This window comes from Eretmochelys imbricata, chromosome 6 (assembly GCF_965152235.1).
Source record: "Eretmochelys imbricata isolate rEreImb1 chromosome 6, rEreImb1.hap1, whole genome shotgun sequence".
Taxonomy (NCBI): Eukaryota; Metazoa; Chordata; order Testudines; family Cheloniidae; genus Eretmochelys; species Eretmochelys imbricata.
In genome coordinates this window covers 66,246,972-66,273,426 of record NC_135577.1, presented here as the reverse complement: position 1 = coordinate 66,273,426, position 26,455 = coordinate 66,246,972, and the positions used below count along the sequence as shown (strand labels likewise).

The window sequence follows — 26,455 nt, the reverse complement described above, 5'->3', positions numbered from 1 at the left end:
CCGAAGCACGAAGGGGCATACAAATGTTTAGCATATCTGGCACCTCAATACCTTGCAATGCTGGCTACAAGAGTGTCATGTGAACACCTGTTCTCACTATCAGGTGACACTGTAAATAAGAAGCAGGCAGCATTATCTCCCGTAAATGTAAACAAACTTGTCTGTCTTAACAATGGGCTAAACAAGTGCAGGCTCTAAAGTTTACATTGTTTTATTTTTGAATGCTTTATTTGGTACATAATTCTACATTTCTAAGTTCAGCTAGCACTATAGTACATGTATTAGGGGAGTCAAAAATATTTTTTGTTTTTTTTACAGTGCAAATATTTGCAATAAAAAATAAAAAGCAAGCACTATACATTTTATATTCTGTTGTAATTGAAATCAATATATTTGAAACATTGAAAACATCCAAATTTTAAAACAAATGGTATTATATTATTGCTTAACAATACAATTGCACCATTAATAAAATTTTTGAATTACATAATTTTTTTATTCGTTTCACAGCCCCAGTTTAAATTGCTGCTTGACTTGTTTTTTTAAGGGAACCAATTTTCTCTTTGTAGAAATACTCTGCTACTCTCTACTATAACCATCACAATTCTTAGGCATTAATAACGAAGTGGGGGGGAGGGGCCGCGGGGAGCCTACCCCGACCGCTACTCGAACCCTGCTCGTCTATTATTACGAGTCCCCTACACCGCTAACCAATTCTTTTTAAATGCGGCTGGTGGAGGCCTGCACTCCCAGAGCAGACAGACACGAGCTCTGCCAGCTGCTGTGATCCAGTCACTGCCGTGAAGCTCTAGGCGGCTGTGGCTGGATGCCCTAAGACTGTAGGACCCACGGGCCCCTACTCCCGCGAGGCTGCCGCGGCGGGGGTGGTGTAGGGCAGCGGGCTCATACAGCACAGCGGCAGCTCCCGAGCCGTGAGACCGTGCTGCACCCCACGGAAGCCGCAGCGGCAGGGAGGGAGAAGGCCTGTGACCGCTCTGAGGGGACGAGAGCTCGCACCCCTGCGGTGTCCTTTATGGGTTCGCTAGTGACTCACGCCGCCCCCAAGAGCGGTACATAGGGGCAGCCCCGCGGTAAGCCAGCCAGACACCACTTGCCGCGGCTACTGCTAGTACGCCGCCTCTCCGACACCACACTCAGCACCCCAGTCCACTTGACGTCTACTAAATTGCTGTTGGGCGGCAGTGTCTTACTTTAACCCCCCTCCCAACCAATGGCAAACAAACAAATGTTCTCCTCGGGGCCAATTGCCCAATCCAAATGAAGCGTTTAATTTCATGGTTCACGCCCACATCCTCCGAGCCAATGAAAGGAGTAACACAGAGAATAGACTCCTCCACCGCAAAGAGGCAGAAGGGGCGGTGCTCTGGCGGTTTAACTGACGTAGGCCGTCAGGCCAATGAAAAACCACCACTGATGGGGCGTGGGGCCAACTGTCCCCTGCCGGTAAGCGCGAGACATCAGGAACGGGTGGGTGGGGATTTTCCTGAGAGGGGCGCGGCTGAGTATCTTCAATCAGGTAGGGGAGGTCCTGATGGACAACCTCATCAGCCAATAGAGATGATATCTGGGAGAGGAGGGCAGGGCCCGCGCTCCCGAGCAGAAGCTGCGGGAGAGGAGAGTCAGGTGGCTGAGGATGTACGGCAGTCAGAGGCGGGGGATGCGGCGGCGGCTTAGGAGTGCCCGGCGCTTGCCCGTGCCTGTCCCTAGACTGGGCTAAGGAAGCCCCCGCTGACCGCCGCCCGTACCTGATGCGCTGCCTGGAGGCGCCCCTGGGTCCGGCTGCATGAGCAGTGGACGCGGCGGCGCCCGGCTTCTGCGGGCGCCTCCCCCTATGGAGCAGCCGCTCCATGGAGCCCTTCACAGCGCGCAGCACCAGTCCGCAGCCGGAGGCGGGGGCCGACGGCGCCGGCAGCAGCAGCAGCCCTGGAGAGGAGCCCTCTCCGGGCGGGCCGCTCTGGACCGCAGTGTTCGAGTACGAGGCGTGCGGCGACGACGAGTTGAGCCTGCGGCCGGGGGACGTGGTGCAGGTGCTGTCCCGGGACGCGCTTGTGTCTGGGGACGAGGGCTGGTGGACGGGGCGGATCGACCAACGCGTCGGCATCTTCCCCAGCAACTACGTGAGCAGCAGCGCGCACAGCCGCCGCCAGGGCGGCGCCCAGGAGCTGCGACCCCACTACCCGCCGCCCCCGGCCATACACCGTAAGGGAGCAGCGGGCCATTGGCGGGGGGCGGGATGGGTATTATTGAGGGGCTGGAGACCCCCATCGGTGGGCCCGGGTCCGGTCGCACTGGGGCGGAAAGGGGCGGGGGCGGCCCATTGGCGGCCTAGCCTGTCACCATTTCTTGTCTCTTAATTTTAGCCAGTAAGTGACATCAAGGAGTTGCTTCCTCTGTGCTGAGGAGCCTGCAAGGGGTGGGTTGGGAGGCAGCTCCTCAGCCGCGGTAGGGCTGCTTGGTCAGGCAGTGCCAGGCTTCTGCTGCTCAAGTGTATGATTTATCATGACCTTGTCCTTAAAGTGTCTACACTGACTCCTCACCCACCCCATGGATTTTGGTATTGGTGTGGAATTATCTAGGCCAAGTGGGGCACACTGTCAATCTGGTACAGGGTTTGAGGTCCCAGACGCAGCTTTTTCCTCCTATTTATCCTGTCACTTGCAACAGGGAGCTTGCAAGCTAGAAGTCAAGGTTCTAGGATCCTTACTTAGCAATAGCTCATGAAAGGATTTGATGCAGATGAAGTACTGTATACAATCCATCATGTCCTGTCTGAGAGGTGCAGGGATCCCTGTAAAAAAAAAAAAAAAATCAGTTTCTTTACTAGTACATTACATATCCTGTTCCACCAAATGTCACTGTTCTCCTTATCCTAACACACATTTCTTCCTTTTCCACATCCTTCTCTAATTTCCAGAGGACTACATCTCCTATATTATAGGTGTAGGTCATCTCATTGTTGTTTCATTAACCTGAATATCTATCACTTTTTGCTAAACTAACCTGTTTTCAAGATGGTATGGTCATGCATGATGATAAAAATTTCAGGGTTAAAGCTCCCAAGATTGTTTGTGTAGTTTTGTGTTTCTCCCAATACACTTAGGGAAGGGTTGTTTGGAAAGAGACCAGTTAATTCTTAATTAGACATGTCAGTGTACTACTGCTACTTATCCCGTATATTCCAGTTACAGTTGTGGAAAGCAAAACATTCTAGAATGTCTGCATCTAGAATATGTTTCTGTCTTCTCTGTTAATATCTTTTTCCATTAATGCTGGGAATTTAAACCCAAAATTAAGATTTTATTTTTTGAATAAGCTTATTTTGTTTAAAGCAGTGATAGAGTATACAAAAATGCTCATATAGGACAGTAAACTCCTTCAAGGAAGACCAGTGAAATGTCACTTAATGTCTTTCTCTCTGGCTCCCTGTATGCACAAAAGTATGTAACTGGGATTAAATAGTAAATCATGTTGCCTATGGGAGAATCCTGGTTTATGAGCACCAAGAAACAGACATTGTTCAGATCGTTAAAGCTGAGTGTTGGAGCAATGATTCTGCCCTCCTCTGCTTAGCAGTTGTATGGTCCAATCTTTCCATTCAGGGAACAGCCCAAATATTTAGTGGTATGCTAGATAGCTCTGAGGGAGGCGTGGAAAGGAATCCCTCCATCACAGAGCCATTTCTGCTTCCCTGAGACTGCCCAAGATCCTGTGGCCCTAACTTTTTATTGGGAGTGCAGGGGAAATGTACATAGCAATGGATTCTCCAACCCTGTTCCATTCCCTGTGCATTGGTGCTCCGAGAGCTGCTATAGAGTACACCCCTTCCAGGAGCCCCAAATCCTGTACGTGTACAGCAGAACTGTAGTGCCTCTGCTGTATAAGGCCTCTTTGCACTTCCTGCTTATAGGATTTGCCTCTGTGCATTAGGGGTTTTGTGTGCCCTAGTGTCTTGCTACTAAGAAGTGATGGAATTTGATCAAGCTGTATACTCATCTGTTGTGTGTGTGGCTGCTGTTGAATTCGGTTTTTACTTCAATGCTTGTGAAAGGTGCTGGACTGAAAGTCCTGGCAACTTCGTTCATGCAGATAGATGGAATAGCTTGGGCAGTAGCAGGACATTCTCTTCCACCACTCAGCCAATGTGCCTCACTCCTAACTTGGACGGATTACCTCAAGAGGTGAAAGGATAGGTCAGGGTTCCATGCTCTGTTAATCCATGGCCTCTTTTTTGAGGCTGCCAGCAGGGGTGCTGAAGGACTGTGAATACCAATATGTGTTGTGGATTCTTGTCCACTAGCAAGTGAAATAATCGTTGATGAAATGGTAATTTATGCTCACGTTCAACTTAGTTTGGGTGTGAACCAGTGATCTACAGGCTCTGCAGCTTATTACCAGTTTTTTGATTGAGGAATCCGTATACCTTTAATCTACTTCAGTTTATTTGATTTCTCTGTTAATTCTTAGTAATGTTACTGTTTTGGGATTTAAGTATTGTTAAAATATTCTTTCTCTTAATTTTTACACATTACATTTGAAATTAGAAAGTGAGTTAGTACTTCCAGCAAGGTGAAGAAAAATGAGGATTTCTAAAACAAGTAGTTTTTTGTGCACGTCTACATCCTTGCACTACAGTAGACCAACTCATACATCTCAGTCAGTGGATTTTTATAACTATCTTTATGAAGAATGAGAATCTAGTCAGTCATAATACTTAGACCTGCTTTGAGTGCAGGGGACTGGACTAGATGACCTCTCGAGGTCCCTTCCAGTTCTGTGATTCTGTGATTGTCTTTTATTTTGTTGATTTCTCCAAAGGTAAACTCCTAGTTATTCCCTTAGATTTTCTTGATTAGACTGTCCGTGGGTGAAGGAAGATTGTGAGGTTGCTATCCCAATTTACCTGAAAGCAACATACAAACGGAAAATGAAACCAAAAACAAACTTTTAAGTTCACAAGTACTTTCTTATTCTAACTACAAATGAAGTTTTGCTGTGAGACGCAAGCTTATGTGTGGAGGAACAAAGACTCAAATAATCACTGGGCATAAAACCACATTCTGTTTCCAGCATGACAGTATAACTTGCAAATCAGGCTAGAATTACAAGATACAAACATGGCAGTTCTGTCTCTCCCCTTCCTTGTGGAGAATCCGTCATGCTTTGGCTTTCTTTTTAATAAGCCATTTCTTCCTTCCATCCCCAGCACTGCCTTCTACATTTTCTGTGTTTCCTTTGTATGTCAGTTTTTAGGGTAAGCTTTTGTAATGGAGCAGAGCGTCTGGAAGAATTTTATTACTACATCCAGAGTCACTTCTGTTCCTTCCCCAGCTTTTGAGCCATTAACTAAACAAGATGCATTGCTAGAGGAACTGTCCATTCAGCACCCCTGGGGTCACTGGACTCTTTTCACTGGAGTGTGTAGGTTGATATCAAATCTGGGTGTAAAGATTTTGCTATATGTCTCAAGTTTCTCTAACATCAGGCCAGCACTGATTCATCACTTTTCTGCACTCCTTTCCTCTACCTTTTTAGCTTATTAGCTAAAGTACATATGGGAAAATCCTATGATCAACAGCCTCTCTAAAGCATTTTCAGAGGGTAGATTGTTGGATCCATAAAGCTAGTTTTGTAGTTGTGTATCTGCACATAAAGTACATTTTAACTTCCCTTTTTCTCTATAGAAGCAGGCTATAGGGAAACTGTGCAACTGCTGGAATTCAGCTGAAAGATTCAAAAAGTAGAAGAGGGGCACTGTTTCCTGTTTTGAATCTTCTTCTAGCAAGAGATACCAGGGCTAGTCCTTGCACTGGAGGGCCTCAACACAACTGTAATAATGCCTCTTAGATGCTTTCAGTGCCAAAATAATTGGCTCATGTCAGTTATTGCTCTTGTCTTAGAAAGGCTTGATTTAAAATATCACTAATATTTTTGGTCAGAAACTGGTACTGTGATTTCTGCAGTCATGTAGATAACCAGTGTTAGAACACCAAAGTGCCATTACTGTAGGAGTGACACTGTCTTCTTGTGTAGGAGAAAAAGGCTGTGTACCATTAGCTTTCCAGCTCTGTTCGACAGGGTGGTTACATGAAGAAAAATAGATCTTCGGAATGATTGACAAGTGTAACCTGGGCTCCCCTGTTTTAGGCTTTCTTTTTTCTTTCTTTCTTTTTTTTTTTTTTTTTTTTTTTGGTCTTTTGGACTACAAAGGACTTTTCCCTCTTGTATTGAAAGAGTCATAGGAGTCAAGAAAGCTGTATGGGTTGAAAACTCCTGGTGCTGAAGGAAGGCAGTGTAATGATAGATGAAATAGTTGAGGTGTTGAAGATGAGAATTCTGTTGCGCTGATGCTATTGTGTGAGGAAACTTTATAGCTAACGTTGGCAGAATTTGATTTTTAGTAACAATTTTGATGCATATTGATCTTTTAAAGCATTCTTTTCAGTTTAAATTTTCAGTTGTGGGAAATTTGGGTGTGGGTCAGACCATTATTTAATGAAATGTTGAGATTCAAAAAGTTATAAGTTTATGATTATTAAAACACATTATCAACAGCACATGAAAATATACGAAGCAAATACCCTTAAATCAGTCTCTAAATTCTCAAGCAGCATTTTTCTTACTTTGCCTATCTGTAAAGTTTGAGTATTATTGATGGAATTATTTTCTTGTGGATTTGTGTGTGTTTGGTGAAATTGATGTTTACTGACATTCGCTGATTAAAAATCTAATCCTTCCAAGCCTAATTATAGCATCTCAGTCTTGCTTGTGTCTAATCCATGTTTTCTTGATCTTGGTCAGAAACAAGTCAACGAAAATTACAAACAAACTTAATTTTGTGCAATCACCAGTCTGATGAGCCAGTATATACAGTTCAAGGTTCTGTTGTGTTGTGTTTGGATGTGTTTAAATAAATCTTTAAAATGATGACCCTCTGGTTTTCCATATTAAATATTTCCTTATCAAAGACACATTATGTGTTGGTCTAAAGATGACTTCTCTTTTTATCAGTTCTGCAACCTCAGCGTGAAGTCTGAAAATCCAGCTGTGCTCTCTGTCAAATAATGTCAGTGACATCAGAACTCTGCTGACAATTCTGTTGACCTGTTCGGCAGACAGCCCTGCAGCCTATACAGCCAAACAGTAGTGAAAACATGTTTTGTAGCAGTTGAATAAGCATAGACACAGAAGGAGCAAATGCAATTTTTGTTTGCTTTTGACTAAGTCTGTAGCAGTGGCTACTATGTGAATAGAGTATAATCCTGACACATCATGTGATGGGGTCAGGAAATAAAAAAAATAGTATTTTAACAGCATTTATTTGTGTCAAACTGTGGCTGTTTTAATAAAGGTGCATCACAAACTAAACACACAGCCTGAAGATAAAGTTCAATGAACTTATGTGCGGATGAAGAACATTTTGTACTCCTGAGGGCATTCTGCACCAAAAAATTAAAAATTCTGCGCACAATATCTTAAAATTCTGCAAAATTCTGTAAATTTAATTTGTCAAATAAATGTGGAGGCTCCAGCATGGCATTGGGGAGCACAGGCCACTGGCTGTACAGAGGTGGGAGATCACTCTGCAAATCGCGCCCTGGGACATGGACTCAGTGGTGAGGCTGCACCCAACCCTGACACAGCACAAGTACTGGACCTGCCCCAGAAACACCCCAGGGCCTTGCCCCTCCATACCAGGTGTGGGCAGGCAGGCTCAGCCCAGCAGGATCCAAGTATGGAAGGGCTTAGTGTGGGGGGGATCCAGATGTGAGTTGAGAGGTGTCTGGGTGTGGGCGGCTCAGTGGGGGATCCGAGTGCAGGGAGTATCTGGATGCACAGGGGCTTGATGGGTGATTCTGGGTGCAACTGTAATGGGACTCAGCGGGGTGTGGGGGGGATAGAGCTCAGCAGGGGGGTATGGTTAAGGGGGTTTACTGGGGGGGTTGCTGGGGGAGTGGGGCTTGGTGGGTGCAGAGGGGTTCATTGGGGGGGCAAGGTTCAGAGTGCTGTGGGGGGTGGCTCAGTGGGTATGAGGTGGTCTGGATGCATGGGGGTTGAATGGATGGGGGAGCAGTTCCCCATACAGTGGTCCCTCCCCCTGCAGCTGAGGAGTGATGTGCGCAGGAAGCGGGGCACGGGTAGTTTGCAGAGCTTCCTGCAGCCTGGGGAAAAATCTGGGGGTGGGTCTGATCCAGCCCCGGATGCTGTGCAGGGGAAGAGGAAGTCCTGTCTTCCCCAGCCCAGCCAGGAGTAGCAGCTGAGCCTGTCGCAGGGTAGGAGCCACCAGTTTGGTCTTCCCCAGTCCTGCCCCCTTCCCCACAGTGATTTAAGTCTCTGCTGGCTGCCCTGGGCACCCAAAACATACTGCTGAGGCGGGGGGGGGGGGGTGTCGCGTGACTGCTTTTATGGCTTCCCTTTGCTTCCCCATCAAAGTTTTTTTTTGTTTTTTTTTTTGGCAGGGAAGCAAAGAAATCTGCAGGGGGACCTGAATTCTGCACATGCGCAGCAATGCAGAATTCCCCCAGGAGTAATTTTCACCATGGGTTTTACAAAGTATTTATAAAAATTTGCCCGCCCCCAGAAGATCTCTCAGATCACAGTAGAGAGGCACAGAGCTATCTTTTTCATTCCTACTGTTTAAAGGGGAGTCTAGTAAGTAGTTCACTTATGGCTTCTATTAGAGATTGACTTATTTTGTAAGGATGGCATTGGGCATCACAGACTTTTCCACGTATGAACTAGTGGTTGGGTAATTCTTAAGAACAGTTTAACATTTATTTTTCTCTCTCCATAGTACTGGAGATTGACTTCTCAGAGCTGTCTCTGGAGGAAATCATTGGCATAGGAGGCTTTGGAAAAGTCTATCGAGCTGTTTGGGAAGGAGACGAAGTTGCTGTCAAGGCAGCTCGTTATGACCCTGATGAGGATATCAGCCAGACCATTGAGAATGTCCGCCAAGAGGCCAAGCTCTTTGCTATGTTAAAGCATCCCAACATCATTGCCCTCAGGGGAGTGTGTCTGAAGGAACCTACCCTCTGCCTGATCATGGAGTTTGCCCGTGGTGGGTCGCTAAATAGGGTGCTGTCAGGTAAAAGGATCCCCCCAGACATACTAGTCAACTGGGCTGTCCAGATTGTCAGGGGAATGAATTACCTGCATGATGAAGCGATTGTTCCTATTATCCACCGTGACCTCAAGTCCAGCAACAGTAAGTACTATGCATTATGTGGCCGGGGTTGGGATTGGGTTTTGAAAGGGAGCGCTAAAGGAGGAGGAATATTGTTAATTTAAATCCTGTGTTGTGAACCACTGTATCTTCTAATGCAATCCATTGGAGGTAAGAAAACTGAGTGTTGCAAGGAAGCTAAGTTCTCAGCAATATGGTGGTAAGCATCTTATAGACAAAGAGTTAGAGCAAGTGTTAATTTCACAGTGTCAGTCGTGTACTTTGCAGAGGTAACCAAGTTGCTTGCATGCAGTAAAGGACAATATTTCCCCAATAGGAAGCATATTTGTACAGTGAGCTAATATACATACTTATTTACAAACAACCAATACTCCTGAGATCTCAAAAGAAGTTGAATTGAGTCACTTGAACATATATCAGTATGTAGGAAAGTACCACTGAATTTAAAATGTAAATTTGCATTATCCTTTGGTAGGATAATGAGCCTCGTTAAACCTGAGGTAAATGTAAGTAATACTTAATATTAGGAACATAAGAATTGTCATACTGGATCAGGCCAGTGGTCCAGATGTGGTTGAGTTTGCTGTTTCTAACAGTGGCCAGTACCAGATGCTGCAGAAAAAAGTACAAGAGACCTTACATTTGGCAGATGTGGAATGATCTGCTCTCATTGTTAGGTCTCCCCCCCGATCCCTTATAATTAGAGATTGGGATTAAGATCTGAAGCATAATGTTGCTTTCAAATTTGTTAGCATTAACTGTTATAACTTTAGATATCCTCATCCCTGTAAATGTTCAATCCCTTTTTGAATCTTAAGTTTTTGACCTCAGGGAAATTCTGTGGCTATAAATTTCATAGATGAATTATGAGTTGTATGGAAAAAGTGTTTAGTCTTTGTTACATTTTTAATCAATTGAATGTCCCTCTGGTCTTGTGTTTCAAGACAGGGAGCACAGAAGTTCTCAACCAACTTTCTCCATAACATTAATTCTTACATGCTGCTGTCATTGCTCCTTTTATTCATCTCTTTTCTAAAGTAAATAATCGCGGTTTTTAAATGTCTTCATAGGAGAGTTTTTCCCAGAATCCTAAACATTTTCATTTCCCTTCTGTGTTGTGGATGTGTTAAAGGCATATTAGTAAATGCGCTAAAGTGAAGAGTTGACCAGAGTAGGTCCTAGCTCTGATGCTGACCTATTCGTGAATTGTTGTGCCTGTTTTCTCCATCTGTAAGAAAACATTTATTTGCCTATTTCATAAGGAGGCTGTGAGACTTCATTCATTAACACTCTCAGAACATTTTGAATTATTCAGTGAAAGGTACCATAAAACATAAAACTTATTTTTAAAATTCCTTTTGTCTGTACATTTCATTTTGAATTCGTTGAGTCTTAAAAATGTAGAGCATTGCAAGCTGCATGATAAGTTAAGTACCTCAGCAAATCACAGAGTTTTGGTCAACATCAGAGGGATAGAGAAGCAAAATGTTATAGCTTATCCATACCATCTGTTCTGTGAAGAGCAACAGTAAATGTTGACAAAGTAAATTGGTGGTGCCTGCTCCACTGCAGATGAAGTCAGGCCAACTAAGACGTGAGATAATTTTTCAAAAATCCCACCCAACCCGATTTGGGAGGAAACAGTACGTTAAGTATTAAGGGGGGGGGGGCAGAATGAGTGAGTGCCTGGATGAGGTAAAGGCAAAGAGAATATGAGAATTATTTTTCAAGTCCAGAGGCCTCTCTTGTTGAGAGGGGAAAGGCTGAGAATTTTTTGCATCAATGCTGTGCAGCTGTGCCATTTAGGCCTGCCCAGCAGCACTCCATCGAGGACTGTGAGTTAAAGATGTTATCAGAAAAAAAAAAAAAAACCAGGAACATTGGAAGGGGAAAAGTTTCTGCTCTAACCCAGCAAGAGCTGCAGAAAGCAGCAGGACAGTAAACAAGCTAAATACCAAGGTTGGTAGTAGAGGAAGGGGTGTTAAAATAATGGAATCTTATTATAGATAATCTGTCTCCCACAGTTTGCAAATATGGAAGCAATCTAGTTGGTACTACAACTATGGACTCAGCATAGTATAGATGCTTGATTGCTCAGTTTTTTTAAAGTTTATCTGTCAAACTATATAACTGCAATGAGTGACTTTGTTTTTATTGTTTTACATCCAGAAGAGAGTGTCTATATCTATGAAATACTTAAATTCCCAGATTATTTTGGCATTGAGGACACAAATCAAGTTGTAAACTTTATTTTCCTGTGGTGCATGATGTATGACCTTCAGAGCCTCAGAGTTTAGAAAGAGTTCATGTTTGAATGTATACTCTGTATAAATATTAACAAACAAGAGTTTTGAAAAAAAAATATGGAATATTTTTGAGGGACTGAACGGTTTAATTGGCAGGTACTGGAGAAGCTGTGTCTTTCAAAGTAGAATCCTATTTCTATATCTTCCAAAGGTTTTGAAAATAATGGGCTTGGACTTGTTCTTTGGGAAGATGTCACAGGTTGGCTGACCCTCTTCTAAGGGGTATTGGGCCAGCCTTGCCTGTGACAGATCAGCTACCCTCCCAGCTGATTCTGATAGGGCCATCTGATAACTAGCCTAATTATTAGACCTAACTAAGAAGGGGTCATGGGCTGCCTACAAAAGAGCTGTGAGAGCTCAGTTGGGAGAGGAAACTGCAGAAGGACAGTTGGCGCCTATGGTAGGTCCTGTAGAAGGGTAACTCCCAGATAAATTGTCTGGAGGAGGATTGAGCAGTGTTGCAGGAGGGAGGCTGGCTCCTGTGATTGGGAGCTCTGAGGATCTGATACGACGGGTTTGGTTGTTTCGTGGACAGTGTCAGAAAACAAATGTAATCCTTAAAGATGGCTGACCCTGCACTCATGACTTTTGAGAGGTCTGTGCCGTACTTTAGGGTGCATAATGATATTTTGCTGCCAAGTGACTTCCAACAAGGACAACACTTAGGACAGAAGAATCCCATGCACTACTACAGACGAGGGACCGAATGGCTAGGCTGCAGTTCTGCAGAAAAGGACCTAGGGATTACAGTGGATGAGAAGCTGGATATGAGTCAACAGTGTGCCCTTGTTGCCAAGAAGGCGAACGGCATTTTGGGCTGTAAAGTAGGGGCATTGCCAGCAGTTTGAGGGACAAGATCGTTCCTCTCTATTTGACATTGGTGAGGCCTCATCTGGAATACTGTGTCCAGTTTTGGGCCCCACGCTACAAGAATGATGTGGAAAAATTGGAAAGAGTCCAGCGGAGGGTAACAAAAATGATTGGGGGCTGGAGCACGTGACTTACAAGGGAACTGGGATTGTTTTGTCTTTGCAGAAGAGAATAATGAGGGGGGATTTGATGGCTGCTTTCAACTACCTGAAGGGGGGTTCCAAAGAGAATGGATCTAGACTGTTCTCAGTGGTACTAGATGACAGAACAAGGAGTAATGGTCTCAAGTTGCAGTGGAGGAGGTTTAGGTTGGATGTTAGGAAAAAAAATTTCACTAGGAGGGTGGTGAAGCGCTAGAATGGGTTACCTAGGGAAGTGGTGGAATCTCCTTCCTTAGAGGTTTTCAAGGTCAGGCTTGATAAAGCCCTGGCTGGGATGATTTAGTTGGGGATTGGTCCTGTTTTGAGCAGGGGGTTGGACTAGATGACCTCCTGAGGTCCCTTCCAACCCTGATATTCTATGAATTGTATTGTAATGGACAGACTTAGAATCTGTTAGGCAAGCTTTCTAATGGTTCCTTCAATGGGGTGTATAATTCCTATTATGTGACTGTGTAAGTACAGCAGCTGTTTTGGGATTTATCCCCCGCACAATGCCTTTTCTCCTTTAAAAAAAAAAATGGAGAAAGGTGTTTTTTTCCCTCTAGTATGTTATTAATATGGTTTCCCTTTGTATTGCATAGTGTTTGATAGGCTCAGAATTTATCCAGCATAAGGAATTAAACAAATTGGCCAAGACTTTCAGATACTGAGCACTCCCCATCTCTGACTTCTACCCCTTTTTGTGCTTCTAGTGGGATAAAGGAAGTAACATAGCTTTTCTTGTTTACTTCTCTCATGCATCAATCTTAGAGATGGCCGCACAGGAATAATGCCAATTAACTGATGCTGCAAGGAGCCAGCCAGCAAGGGATACTTGGTTGGTTCAGTAAAATATGGTTATTTTTTGCAATATATTGTGGGGTTATTTTTCAGATATTACTCATCCAAGATCTTAAAAGCACTTTACAAAAGGCAGTCTCTATTTTACAAAAAGTGAAACTGAAGCGCAGGGCAATTAAGTGACATGGTCAAGGTGATATAGTGTGGTAAGGGCAGAGCTGAGAATAAAACCCAGGAGTTCTGATTCCAATCTTGTGTTTTTAATATATCCTTCCTTTCTAACACATTGAATCTAAAAGGTATTGCAGTTTTTGGTGTATCATGTAAAGTACAAAATATCCATATCGATACTTCAAAGCTGCTGCTTTCTAATGACTTCCCATCAGTGCCGTGCTTTTGGCTCCCCATTCTGTAAAACTGTGAAACCTCCTTTCCAACAACTCCCAAATACAACTAACTTCAGCATGAATCTGAACAGCTGACCCAGCAATTCATAATATTAATTGATTTTAAAAAAATAGGTGTAGCGCATTTAACCTTTATTTCCAGGTAAGTATCTTAAATCCAGCTCAAGGGTAATAGTGACTGAAATTTGTTACTGTTTGATAGGTCTGTATGAAATGGTGGCCTCAATTAATTTTCTAGGTATAGCATAGCCCAGTTACAACTGACCCTCTTCCTGACAGTCTCATCAGAGGGAAAAACTGAGTGGATATGAAACCACTGCCTTTCTCTCCTCTCTTCCCACCCCCAACTGCCACAATCCCAGAGTTGGATCCATTCAGGGCAAGGTTAAGGTGCACTGGCAGGGCAGCATGGAAGTCTGCAGTGTGTGTGTGTAAACCGCTGACTAAACTCTCCCAGACTTTCAGTCTGGCATCTTCCATCAGAATTGAACTTGCTCACCAACACTACTTTCTTTAAAAAGGTAAGATTTCTATATAAGGTGAGGGAGGCTGTTTTATGAGGTAATCAGAGTTATTTGTTCTTAGGCGTAGAGATTGGTGCCTCCCCACCAATACGAGGGTGAGAGATGGGAGCATTGTCACTTTCTAGCCGATAAACTGGTATGAAGAAAAGGAGTACTTGTGGCACCTTAGAGACTAACCAATTTATTTGAGCGTAAGCTTTCGTGAGCTACAGCTCACTTCATCGGATGCATGCTGTGGAAAGTTTAGAAGATCTTATTATATACACACAAAGCATGAAAAAATACCTCCTCCTACCCCACTCTCCTGCTGGTAATAGCTTATCTAAAGTGATCACTCTCCTTACAATGTGTATGATAATCAAGCTGGGCCATTTCCAGCACAAATCCAGGTTTTCTCACCCACCTCCCCCCCCCACACACACACTGTAAACTGGTATGCTAATTTTACACACATACATGTAGGTTCAGTGGGGAGTGCAGGCAGCACTAATTAGTTCTGTATTTTTTTAAGATCATAAAGGTGAGCAAGAATATATACTTCTGGAGACCTGTGACCAACTTGAGGAATATTGTAGACTGACCTTTCGAGGTTCTGTCCTTTGTCAGTTTGCCAGTCTTTGTGGATACATTTTACAATGGTACTAGAAATCTACAGGATGTGTTGAGCTCTCTACTCCTGCATTATTCTCTGCCAAAAAGAAGTCTCTCACTTACTGCCCACTCATCAGTCACAACATTGGTTATTGGGCCTGAGGAGTTATTTCCCTGTCTGCATGCAATTATATGCTGGTGCTAACTTTTTATTTTTGCTACTGATATATTGGAAAATCCATTCATTAAGACTTTCAAGAGAGTGGGAAAGTTTTAGTTAGGCCCCTACCTTAGTTCTTTGTTTTTCTTAACTGGTTTAAATTAATGGCACTCTTTTTTCTTAAGGAGATTATATAGATACTTTCTTGTTTTCAATTATACAACTTTGAAGGCAGTTGTTACTCTAATTCTGTGATCTAAGGGGGGGCTGTTACTTTCATTTTGAAAAGTCTTTTGGTTCAGTATTTTAATAAATATTACATTATACCAATTCTAAGTCACATGCTCAAAATGCAGAGACCATATGGGGTATTTGATACCCATGAGACCAGTCTGAATAAAACCACCAAATATTATTAAGACAAAACTGAACAAACAGAAGTTCTTATTTCTTTGGGCAGAAATAGAATTACCTACTGGAAGAGTCAAAATTCCATTCATATTAAACAAGGTTGTATTTTTAAACCTGGTTAATAACTGATTGCTGCAGGGTCTGAGATTCTGCTGTATAATAACTGTTGATATCATTAAATCATAATCTAATTGCTGTGTAGTGAGACCACATGAGATATAGATATAATACTGTTTGGGGTGGGGGAACTAGGTGATTCACCTTACCACCTCTTCTGTATTACAGGGCTTCCTATTGGTTCTCTTTATTGAGTGTGCTTGTGGTATGAAAGGGAGGAGACAGACTAACCTTTAAGGGGGAACTGACTGCATTGTAGCAGGAAGCCTTTTACCTTCCAGAACCTCATTTGTTTCCTGGTAATAGGTAGGATCAACTCTGTGCACTCCCATCAGGTTGCTGCCTCTCCTGTCTTGGGATTTGAGTGTTTTTTTGTTTTAATTGTAGCACACAGTCAGGTTGTGATGCTAATAGTACTGTCAGCTGTAGTTTGCAATCCATCATGGATCTGTGAGCCTCTCTGTAGCCACTGTTTAGAAGCATGGAGTTAGTTCCATTTTCTGTTAAAATCGAAGTTAGATTTAGATATTAAACATCAACTTCTAAGGTACTGCACTTATACTGATACCTAGGGCCCAACGAAATTCATGGTCCATTTTGGTCAATTTCACAGTCATGGGATTTTAAAAATCATAAATTTCATGATTTCAGCTATTTAAATCTGAAATTTCATGGTGTTGTAGCTGTAGGGGTCCTGACCCAAAAGGAGTTGTGGGGAGGTCGCAAGGTTATTGTAGGGAGAGTTGTGGTACTACTACCCATACTTCTGCACAGCTGCTGCTGGCGGCTCTGCCTTCAGAGCTGGGCAGCTGGAAAGCGGCAGCTGCTGGCTGGGAGCCCAGCTCTGAAGGCAGAGCCACCATGAGCAACTGCACAGAAGTAAGGATGGCATGACATGGTATTGCCACCCTTATTTCTGTGCTGCTGACTGCAGAGCTGGGTCCTCACTCAGCAGCCGCCACTCTTAGCAGCACAGAAGTAAAAGGCAGCAGCACAGAAGTAAAAGTGGCATTGTATGCTATTGCCACCCTTAATTCTGTGCTACTGCTGGCAGGGTGCTGGCTTCGGAGTGGGTGTCCGGCCAACAGCCGCCGCTCTCCACCCTCCCAGCTCTGAAGGCAGCACAGACGTAAGGGCGGCAATACCGTGACCCTCCTAAAATAACCTTGTGACCCCCCCCGGCAACTCCCTTTTGGGTCAGGATCCCCAATATGAGAAACACTGGTCTCCCCCGGTGAAATCTGTGTAGTATAGAGTAAAAGCACACAAAAGACCAGATTTCACGGTCCATGACGTGTTTTTCATGGCCACGAATTTGGTAGAGCCCTACTCATAGCTATGGGGATATACTGCCCCCCAGTTACTGTGGAGCTGTGCTGCGGTGAGGGAAGGAGGATAACGAGAGAGATCTCACGCTGCATATAACTAAAAGAAAACTGCACAAAGTGGAAACGTGATGGCAAATGTAGCAACAAATCTATTCCACTTTACCTTTATATTTCCAGCTGGAGATGGCTCCTGCTGAAGCTTTGTCAAATATACTGTAATAAATATATATAGACACTATTATAATAGACCTATACTTTCAAAAATCTTAGTGGACCTAATTCAGAAAATGTCATTAATGTGATTCCTGCCTGATACTCCCATGACATTGCTGATGTTTCTTGATTTTGCTGTCTTGATTCCAGGAAGTCCCTTTATCCCCAAACTTTCAAGTTGATGTGATTTGAGAAAACTGAGCTGGCTTCTAGACTTAATTATTTCCCATGGAACACTTAAATGATTATAAAGTGCAGGTTAATTCAAGCCTAAAAAAGAAAGGTGCTCTAAACGAAGCAATTGGCAGGAATTGAATCTCAATCCACAAAGGAGAAACTACACTTTTTTCCAGGGTTCTCTTCTTCCCCCCCTCCCCCCGCCCCAAACATTCAAGATGTTTTTACACTAAAACAAAAAAACTTACTTCACCCTAGCTAAGTGAAATATATCAATTCTAAATTTATCATGGCTCTGGAGGCCTTCCCCTTCCCCCATTAAGCATTAGCTCTTTAGTGTTACTGTACAGTACATCTTAAACTCCAGGAAGCTGTCACATTCATCACATCCTCCAGATTGATAGACTGGGACAGCTGGCGAGCTTTGCTGGACTCACACACATCTGATAATTAAAATGCTTTTGCTTCCACGATGTAGGCAAATATGTTCCCCCTTTTAATATAGCTGATGCTGGATAGGGTTGGGTGTGGGAGAATATCTGCTTGTTAGCAGAATCAGCATTCACATTGTGATTTTTCTTTCCAAATTGTGGAATTTCAAGGGTGGCCAATGAAGTCCTTGCTACAGAATCTTTTAAAATGCTTAACTTGTGGGGCTAAATTCACACCTGGTGTAAGAAGACACAGTCCCCCTGAACTAGTGGCAAAGTATCCAGCACAGCAGGTGATGACAGGGCCTATAATCATGTAATGAGGGGGAGTATGCATATAGTGTGTAGGGAAGCCCAAACCTAGTCCATATGCAAGTCTGTTACTCACTTCAAGTACAGTAGTTGAAAGAATTTCTTTCCTAAATGCAGGATCACCAAGAACAAATTGCACAAGGAAGTGACTCAGTCATTCATGAAGCAGAATTATGTAGGCTGAGTACTTGAAAATTGGAGTAGGGATGAAGTTTATTTCAGTAAACCAGTGAAACGTGTTTTGATGAGAAGTTTATGTATACAAAACATGGAAGGTTGTTTTATTTAATAAAAATACATTTTATATGCTGTTTAAATTCCAGTTACCATCCTATGCAGCTTGACACAAATCATGAACAAAAAGTTACTTATCTAGTAAATAGTGATATATCATTCACCATTTTCTAATATACTAAAGGTGTTACAATTAGTAAGAATCTGAAAATATTAAGCTATATAATGCTTAAATAAAGGTATGTATATATGGTGTACCCTTTTAGGCCTGGTCTACACTACATGGTTAGGTTGACACAAAGCAGTTTATGTCAACTTATCTGTGGAAGTGTTTTCACTTAATTTTGGCTCCTGCTAAAATAAGTGCCTCTCCACACTGCTTTAGCCCTGGTCTACACTAGGACTTTAGGTTGAATTTAGCAGCATTAAATTGATGTAAACCTGCACCCGTCCACACAATGAAGCCCTTTGTTTCGACTTAAAGGGCTCTTAAAATCAATTTCCTTACTCCACCCCTGACAAGTGGATTAGCGCTTAAATCGACGTTGCCGGCTCGAATTTGGGGTACTGTGGACACAATTTGATGGTATTGGCCTCCGGGAGCTATCCCAGAGTGCTCCATTGTGACCACTCTGGACAGCACTCTCAACTCAGATGCACTGGCCAGGTAGACAGGAAAAGAACCGCGAACTTTTGAATCGCATTTCCTGTTTGGCCAGCGTGGCAAGCTGCAGGTGACCATGCAGAGCTCATCAGCACAGGTGACCATGATGAAGTCCCAGAATCGCAAAAGAGCTCCAGCATGGACCGAACGGGAGGTACGGGATCTGATCGCTGTATAGGGAGAGGAATCTGGTGCTATCAGAACTCCGTTCCAGTTTTCGAAATGCCAAAACCTTTGTCAAAATCTCCCAGGGCATGAAGGACAGAGGCCATAACAGGGACCCGAAGCAGTGCCGCGTGAAACTGAAGGAGCTGAGGCAAGCCTACCAGAAAACCAGAGAGGCGAACGGCCGCTCCGGGTCAGAGCCCCAAACATGCCGCTTCTATGATGAACTGCATGCCATTTTAGGGGGTTCAGCCACCACTACTCCAGCCGTGTTGTTTGACTCCTTCAATGGAGATGGAGGCAATACGGAAGCAGGTTTTGGGGACGAAGAAGAAGATGATAGCTCACAGCAAGCAAGTGGAGAAACCGGTTTTCCCAACAGCCAGGAACTGTTTCTCACCCTGGACCTGGAGCCAGTACCCCCCGAACCCACCCAAGGCTGCCTCCTGGACCCAGCAGGCGGAGAAGGGACCTCTGGTGAGTGTACCTTTTAAAATACTATACATGGTTTAAAAGCAAGCATGTGAAAGGATTACTTTGCCCTGGCATTTGCGGTTCTCTTAGATGTAGTCCTAAAGCCTTTGCAAAAGGTTTCTGGGGAGGGCAGCCTTATTGCGTCCTTCATGGTAGGACACTTTACCACTCCAGGCCAGTAACACGTACTCGAGAATCATTGTACAACAAAGCATTGCAGTGTATGTTTGCTGGCATTCAAACAACATCCGTTCTTTATCTCTCTGTGTTATCCTCAGGAGAGTGAGATATAATTCATGGTCACCTGGTTGAAATAGAGTGCTTTTTTTCAGGGGACACTCAGAGGAGCCCATTCCTGCTGGGCTGTTTGCCTGTGGCTAAACAGAAATGTTCCCCGCTGTTAGCCACAGGGAGGGGGGAAGGTTGAGGGGGTAGTCACGCGGTGGGGGGAGGCAAAATGCGACCTGGAAACGAAAGCACATGTGCTATGTATGTAATGTTAACAGCAAGGTTTACCCTGAAAGAGTGTAGCCACTGTTTTATAAAATGTGTCTTTTTAAATACCGCTGTCCCTTTTTTTTTCTCCACCAGCTGCATGTGTTTCAATGATCACAGGATCTTCTCCTTCCCAGAGGCTAGTGAAGCTTAGAAAGGAAAAAAAACACACTCGCGATGAAATGTTCTCCGAGCTCATGCTGTCCTCCCACACTGACAGAGCACAGATGAATGCGTGGAGGCAAATAATGTCAGAGTGCAGGAAAGCACAAAATGACCGGGAGGAGAGGTGGCGGCTGAAGAGAGTAAGTGGCGGGCTGAAGACAGGGCTGAAGCTCAAATGTGGCGGCAGCGTGATGAGAGGAGGCAGGATTCAATGCTGAGGCTGCTGCAGGACCAAACCAGTATGCTCCAGTGTATGGTTGAGCTGCAGCAAAGGCAGCTGGAGCACAGACTGCCACTGCAGCCCCTCTGTAACCAACCGCCCTCCTCCCCAAGTTCCATAGCCTCCGCACCCAGACACCCAAGAACGCGGTGGGGGGGCCTCCGGCCAACCAGCCACTCCACCACAGAGGATTGCCCAAAAAAAAGAAGGCTGTCATTCAATAAATTTTAAAGTTGTAAACTTTTAAAGTGCTGTGCGGCATTTTCCTTCCCTCCTCCACCACCCCTCCTGGGCTACCTTGGTAGTCATCCCCCTATTTGTGTGATGAATGAATAAAGAATGCATGAATGTGAAGCAACAATGACTTTATTGCCCCTGCAAGCGGTGATTGAAGGGAGGAGGGGCGGGTGGTTAGCTTACAGGGAAGTAGAGTGAACCAAGGGGCGGGGGGTTTCATCAAGGAGAAACAAACAGAACTTTCACACCGTAGCCTGGCCAGTCATGAAACTGGTTTTCAAAGCTTCTCTGATGCGTACCGCGCCCTCCTGTGCTCTTCTAACCGCCCTGGTGTCTGGCTGCGTGTAACCAGCAGCCAGGCGATTTGCCTCAACCTCCCACCCCGCCATAAACGTCTCCCCCTTACTCTCACAGATATTGTGGAGCACACAGCAAGCAGTAATAACAGTGGGAATATTGGTTTCGCTGAGGTCTAAGCAAGTCAGTAAACTGCGCCAGCGCACCTTTAAATGTCCAAATGCACATTCTACCACCATTCTGCACTTGCTCAGCCTGTAGTTGAACAGCTCCTGACTACTGTCCAGGCTGCCTGTGTACGGCTTCATGAGCCATGGCATTAAGGGGTAGGCTGGGTCCCCAAGGATACATATAGGCATTTCAACATCCCCAACAGTTATTTTCTGGTCTGGGAATAAAGTCCCTTCCTGCAGCTTTTGAAACAGACCAGAGTTCCTGAAGATGCGAGCATCATGCACCTTTCCCGGCCATCCCACGTTGATGTTGGTGAAACGTCCCTTGTGATCCACCAGAGCTTGCAGCACTATCGAAAAGTACCCCTTGCGGTTTATGTACTCGGCGGCTTGGTGCTCCGGTGCCAAGATAGGGATATGGGTTCCGTCTATGGCCCCACCACAGTTAGGGAATCCCATTGAAGCAAAGCCATCCACTATGACCTGCACATTTCCCAGGGTCACTACCCTTGATATCAGCAGATCTTTGATTGCGTAGGCTACTTGCATCACAGCAGCCCCCACAGTAGATTTGCCCACTCCAAATTGATTCCCAACTGACCGGTAGCTGTCTGGCGTTGCAAGCTTCCACAGGGCTATCGCCACTCGCTTCTCAACTGTGAGGGCTGCTCTCATCTTGGTATTCATGCGCCTCAGGGCAGGGGAAAGCAAGTCACAAAGTTCCATGAAAGTGCCCTTACGCATGCGAAAGTTTCGCAACCACTGGGAATCGTCCCAGACCTGCAACACTATGCGGTCCCACCAGTCTGTGCTTGTTTCCCGAGCCCAGAATCGGCGTTCCACAGCATGAACCTGCCCCATTAGCACCATGATGCATGCATTGGCAGGGCCCATGCTTTCAGAGAAATCTGTGTCCATGTCCTGATCACTCACGTGACCGCGCTGACGTCGCCTCCTCGCTCGGTATCGCTTTGCCAGGTTCTGGTGCTGCATATACTGCTGGATAATGCGTGTGGTGTTTAATGTGCTCCTAATTGCCAAAGTGAGCTGAGCGGCCTTCATGCTTGCCTTGGTATGGCGTCCGCACAGAAAAAAGGCGCGGAACGATTGTCTGCCGTTGCTCTGACGGAGGGAGGGGCGACTGACGACACGGCTTACAGGGTTGGCTTCAGGGAGCTAAAATCAACAAAGGGGGTGTCGTTACATCAAGGAGTATTTCAGGCAGGACTTCACGGAGGGTTCCAATAAGAAATGGTGCACCTAAATTATCGTTCTTATTGGAACAAGGAGGTTAGCCTGGCCTCTGATTGATACATGGCTAGATTTACCTCGCTGCACCTTCTCTGTGAGTGACTGCAGTGTGATCTAGAGGAATGAGTCCCCTAGACAGGGGAGGAGGCAAATGAGTACAAAACAAATTTGGTCTATTACTTGTTTTGACCCACTCCATCTATCTTTTACATCTTTGGCTGGCAGCAGACGGTGCAGAAGGACTGCATGCCATCCACATCTCATGGCTGCTCGGCAGAAGATGGTACAGTACGACTGCTAGCCATCCTCATCTCTTGCCTGCCTGGCAGAAGATGGTACAATACGACCGCTAGCAATCCTCATCTCCTGCCTGCCTGGCAGAAGATGGTACAGTACGACTGCTAGCAGTCCATATCGCCTGCCCGCTCACCATAAGACGGTTCAATAGGACTGACTGCAGGACTAAAGAGAATGACCTGGTCAAGTCACTCCAAATTTAGTCCCTGCGCCCATGTCTGTCCAGGCGCTCCCAGCCGACGTGGCCAGGAGCACCTCGGACACGACGAGGACGACTACCAGTCGTATTGCACCGTCTGCTGCCACAAGGCAAGGGGTTGCTGCTACTGTGTAGCAAAGCCGTACCGCGTCTGCCAGCGCCCAGGAGACATAGGGTGACGGTTACCTGAGCGGGCTCCATGCTTGCCGTGGTATGGCGTCTGCACAGGTAACTCAGGAAAAAAGGCGCGAAACGATTGTCTGCCCTTGCTTTCACGGAGGGAGGGAACGGGGGCCTGACGATACGTACCCAGAACCACCCGCGACAATGTTTTAGCCCCATCAGAGTGCTCCATTATGAGTGCTCTGGACAGCACTCTCAGATGCCCGATTGTTTGCCGTTGCTCTGATGCAGGGAGGGGCGACTGAGGACACAGCTTACAGGGTTGGCTTCAGGGAGCTAAAATCAACAAAGGGGGTGTCTTTACATCAAGGAGTATTTCAGGCAGGACTTCACGGAGGGGTCCAATAGGAAATGGTGCACCTAAGTTATCGTTCTTATTGGAACAGGAAGGTTAGCCTGGCCTCTGATTGATACATGGCTAGATTTATCTCGCTGCACCTTCTCTGTGAGTGACTGCAGTGTGACCTAGAAGAATGAGTCCCCTAGACGGGGGAGAGGGGGAAGCAAATGAATACAGAACAAATCTGGTCTATTTCTTGTTTTGATCCACTCCATCTATCTTTTACATCTTTGGCTGGCAGCAGACGGTGCAGAAGGACTGCATGACATCCACATCTCATGGCTGCTCGGCAGAAGATGGTACAGTACGACTGCTAGCCATCCTCATCTCTTGCCTGCCTGGCAGAAGATGGTACAATACGACCGCTAGCAATCCTTATCTCCTGCCTGCCTGGCAGAAGATGGTACAGTACGACTGCTAGCAGTCCGTATCGCCTGCCCGCTCACCATAAGACGGTTCAATAGGACTGACTGCAGGACTAAAGAGAATGACCTGGTCAAGTCGCTCCAAATTTAGTCCCTGCGCCCATGTCTGTCCAGGCGCTCCCAGCCGACGTGGCCAGGAGCACCTCGGACATGACGATGACAGCTACCAGTCGTACTGCACCGTCTGCTGCCACAAGGCAAGGGGTTGCTGCTACTGTGTAGCAATGCCGTACCGCATCTGCCAGCACCCAGGAGTCATAGGGTGACGGTTACCTGAGCAGGCTCCATGCTTGCCGTGGTATGGCGTCTGCACAGGTAACTCAGGAAAAAAGGCGCGAAACGATTGTCTGCCCTTGCTTTCACGGAGGGAGGGAGGGAACGGGGGCCTGACGATATGTACCCAGAACCACCCGCGACAATGTTTTAGCCCCATCAGACATTGGGATCTCAACCCAGAATTCCAATGGGCAGCGGAGACTGCGGGAACTGTGGGATAGCTACCCACAGTGCAACTCTCCGGAAGTCGACTCTAGCCTCGGTACTGTGGAAGCACTCCGCCGAGTTAATGCACTTAGAGCATTTTCTGTGGGGACACACACACTCGAATATATAAAACCGATTTCTAAAAAACCGACTTCTATAAATTTGACCTTATTCCGTAGTGTAGACATACCCTTAGTAACACCACCGCCCTAAACGGCGTAGAGTCGTGGTCAATGTAATGAAATTGACAGTGTCTGTGTAGATGCTGCATTGCTTATGTTGACTGTTACTGGCCTCCAGGAGCTGTCCCACAGTGCCCCACACTGACAATACAATCAATACAAGTGCTCCTGGTGAGGATGCATACCACTGACACAAGGAGCCAAGTGTGCACACACAAGTGATTTAATAACTGCAGTGGCTGTATGCTGACATAATCTAGGTCAACAAAGTTTTGTAATGAAGATCTGGCCTTACGTGTGGAAGGTTTTTCTTGCTGTGCTGCAGATAACAGCTCTGAGGCCATCTCCTAATCTTCAGCATCTATTTGACTTCATATTGATTCCCTTTAAGAAAGAGGGTTCTTTTAAGCTGTACAGCTCCATAAAAATGTCTGAGGCAGCATGGTCTAATGCAGGGGTCTCAAACTCCCGGCCTGCGGGCCATCTGTGGCCCGCAAACCTCCCCATTTTATATGCCGCAGGACTCCAGCAGTTTTGAGGCCTGCTCTCTCCCTTGGCCTCATCTGCTGCCCCCGGGTGCTCCCCCCAGGGGCCCCAGCAGCACAGCAGAGCTGAGCAGCATCTGCTTGCTCGCTCCAGTGGCTGCCGGCCCTGCCCTGGGGCGGGACAGGGCTGTGCCTCTGCGCGCTGCCCCCTGTCCCGAGCACCCCTGCGGCCAATGGGGAAGCTGCAGGGGCAGTGCTTGGGGGCAGCAGCACACTGAAGGCTTGCCCTGCCTAGGAGCCCCAGGTAAGCGCTACACCCCCGACCTCCTCCCAGAGCCTGCACCTCCACCCCTTTCCCACACCCCACCTCCTGCCCCCAGACTCCCTCCCAGAACCTGCACCCCCTGCCCCAGCCCAGAGCCTGCACCCAGGATCCAAACTCCCTCCCACAGCCTGCACCCCAGTCTCCTACCCCAGACCTCCTCCCCTGACCCAAATGCCCTCCCAGAGCCTAGGCAGTCGGGGGACGGGTTCTGGGTGGCATGAGTGACATTACTGGCCCGCTGGGAAGATTTGAGGACTGGTACTGGCCCTAAGGTAAATTGAGTTTGAGACCCCTGGTCTAATGGCTAGGAGTGGTGATTGGATTCTGGTTCTGACTCCAGCAGTGACTTGTTTTGGGCAAGTAACTTAACCCCCATTTCCTTATCTCTAAAATGGTAGTAATACAATAATTAGTAAGCCCAGTCCTGTACAGTGCTTTGAGTTCCTACTATAGAAGGTGCTATGTAAATTCTAACGGTTTCCAGGGCCCATAGCTTAATCACATCTCACTAGTGTTTGGTGAAGGTCAGCTTCTTCAAGCTCATGCCTGTTGTACTGATTTTCATGTCCTGGCCAGCAGTTAACACACACCAAGTAGAATACACTTTTGTCAGGGGTAGGGATTAGGAACCCATCCCATAGCCCCAGAAGCAATGGCAGCAACCCAAAAGGGAATGCTAAAAGAGGAATAGGCAAGTCCACGTGTGAAACTATTAGTTGCTCTCCTGTACCTTGCAATTTCCCATCCTTTTTAGTGCATTCCCTCTGCTGACATCACAATGCACACTGTGCCGTTATTTGATACTTGCTAGCTAGTCCCAGATGAATGCATGTTTGAACTGCATTAGCAAATAGGTTTCTGGTCCTCATGTGCCAGACTCATTTAGCAGCATCATGCATAGGCTGATGAGGTGTGGTGAAGTGTAAGCTGGAGAGTGCTAGAAACTAACCGTCTTGCAGGATTTTCTGCCATCTCTCGCCTGCTTGTGAGAGAATGTACATTCCAGGCAGAGAGGATAGGGAACGCTGATCTAGCTGCTGACATGAAGGTGCGGGGGAGTTGCTAAGCAATGTGGTGATCCTATGAAGTAACGGCCATCCTTGCTATTCGGGTGTATATGAAAATGTTGGTCCATAGTTCTTAATAGGAATGTAGGACTATACATTTG

The 26,455-nt window shown here is 45.8% G+C and overlaps 2 protein-coding genes across 2 annotated transcripts in view; both read left to right on the top strand.

The window, feature by feature from the left end:
* Window positions 1–1,868: 1,868 nt before the first annotated feature.
* Window positions 1,869–7,074, top strand: LOC144266541 (mitogen-activated protein kinase kinase kinase 9-like). The gene is made up of 2 exons (XM_077819975.1): window positions 1,869–2,220; window positions 7,030–7,074. Exons 1-2 carry the CDS (start codon window positions 1,869–1,871, stop codon window positions 7,053–7,055), a joined length of 378 nt encoding a protein of 125 aa, XP_077676101.1. The 3' UTR covers window positions 7,056–7,074.
* Window positions 7,075–8,952: 1,878 nt separating this feature from the next.
* The window catches only part of MAP3K9 (mitogen-activated protein kinase kinase kinase 9), a 70,511-nt gene continuing 53,008 nt past the window's right edge, over window positions 8,953–26,455 (top strand). Inside the window, exon 1 of the mRNA XM_077820254.1 lies at window positions 8,953–9,226. Coding sequence (XP_077676380.1) covers window positions 8,995–9,226 — 232 coding nt within the window. The 5' untranslated portion in view covers window positions 8,953–8,994. The remainder of the gene's footprint in view (window positions 9,227–26,455) is intronic.

Bases quoted from the DNA above. Each gene is read 5' to 3' on its own strand.
- LOC144266541 (XM_077819975.1), top strand. From the start codon at position 1,869: ATGGAGCCCTTCACAGCGCGCAGCACCAGTCCGCAGCCGGAGGCGGGG. The intron at 2,221-7,029 runs GTAAGGGAGCAG...TCTTTTTATCAG, and splicing joins GCCGCCCCCGGCCATACACC to TTCTGCAACCTCAGCGTGAA.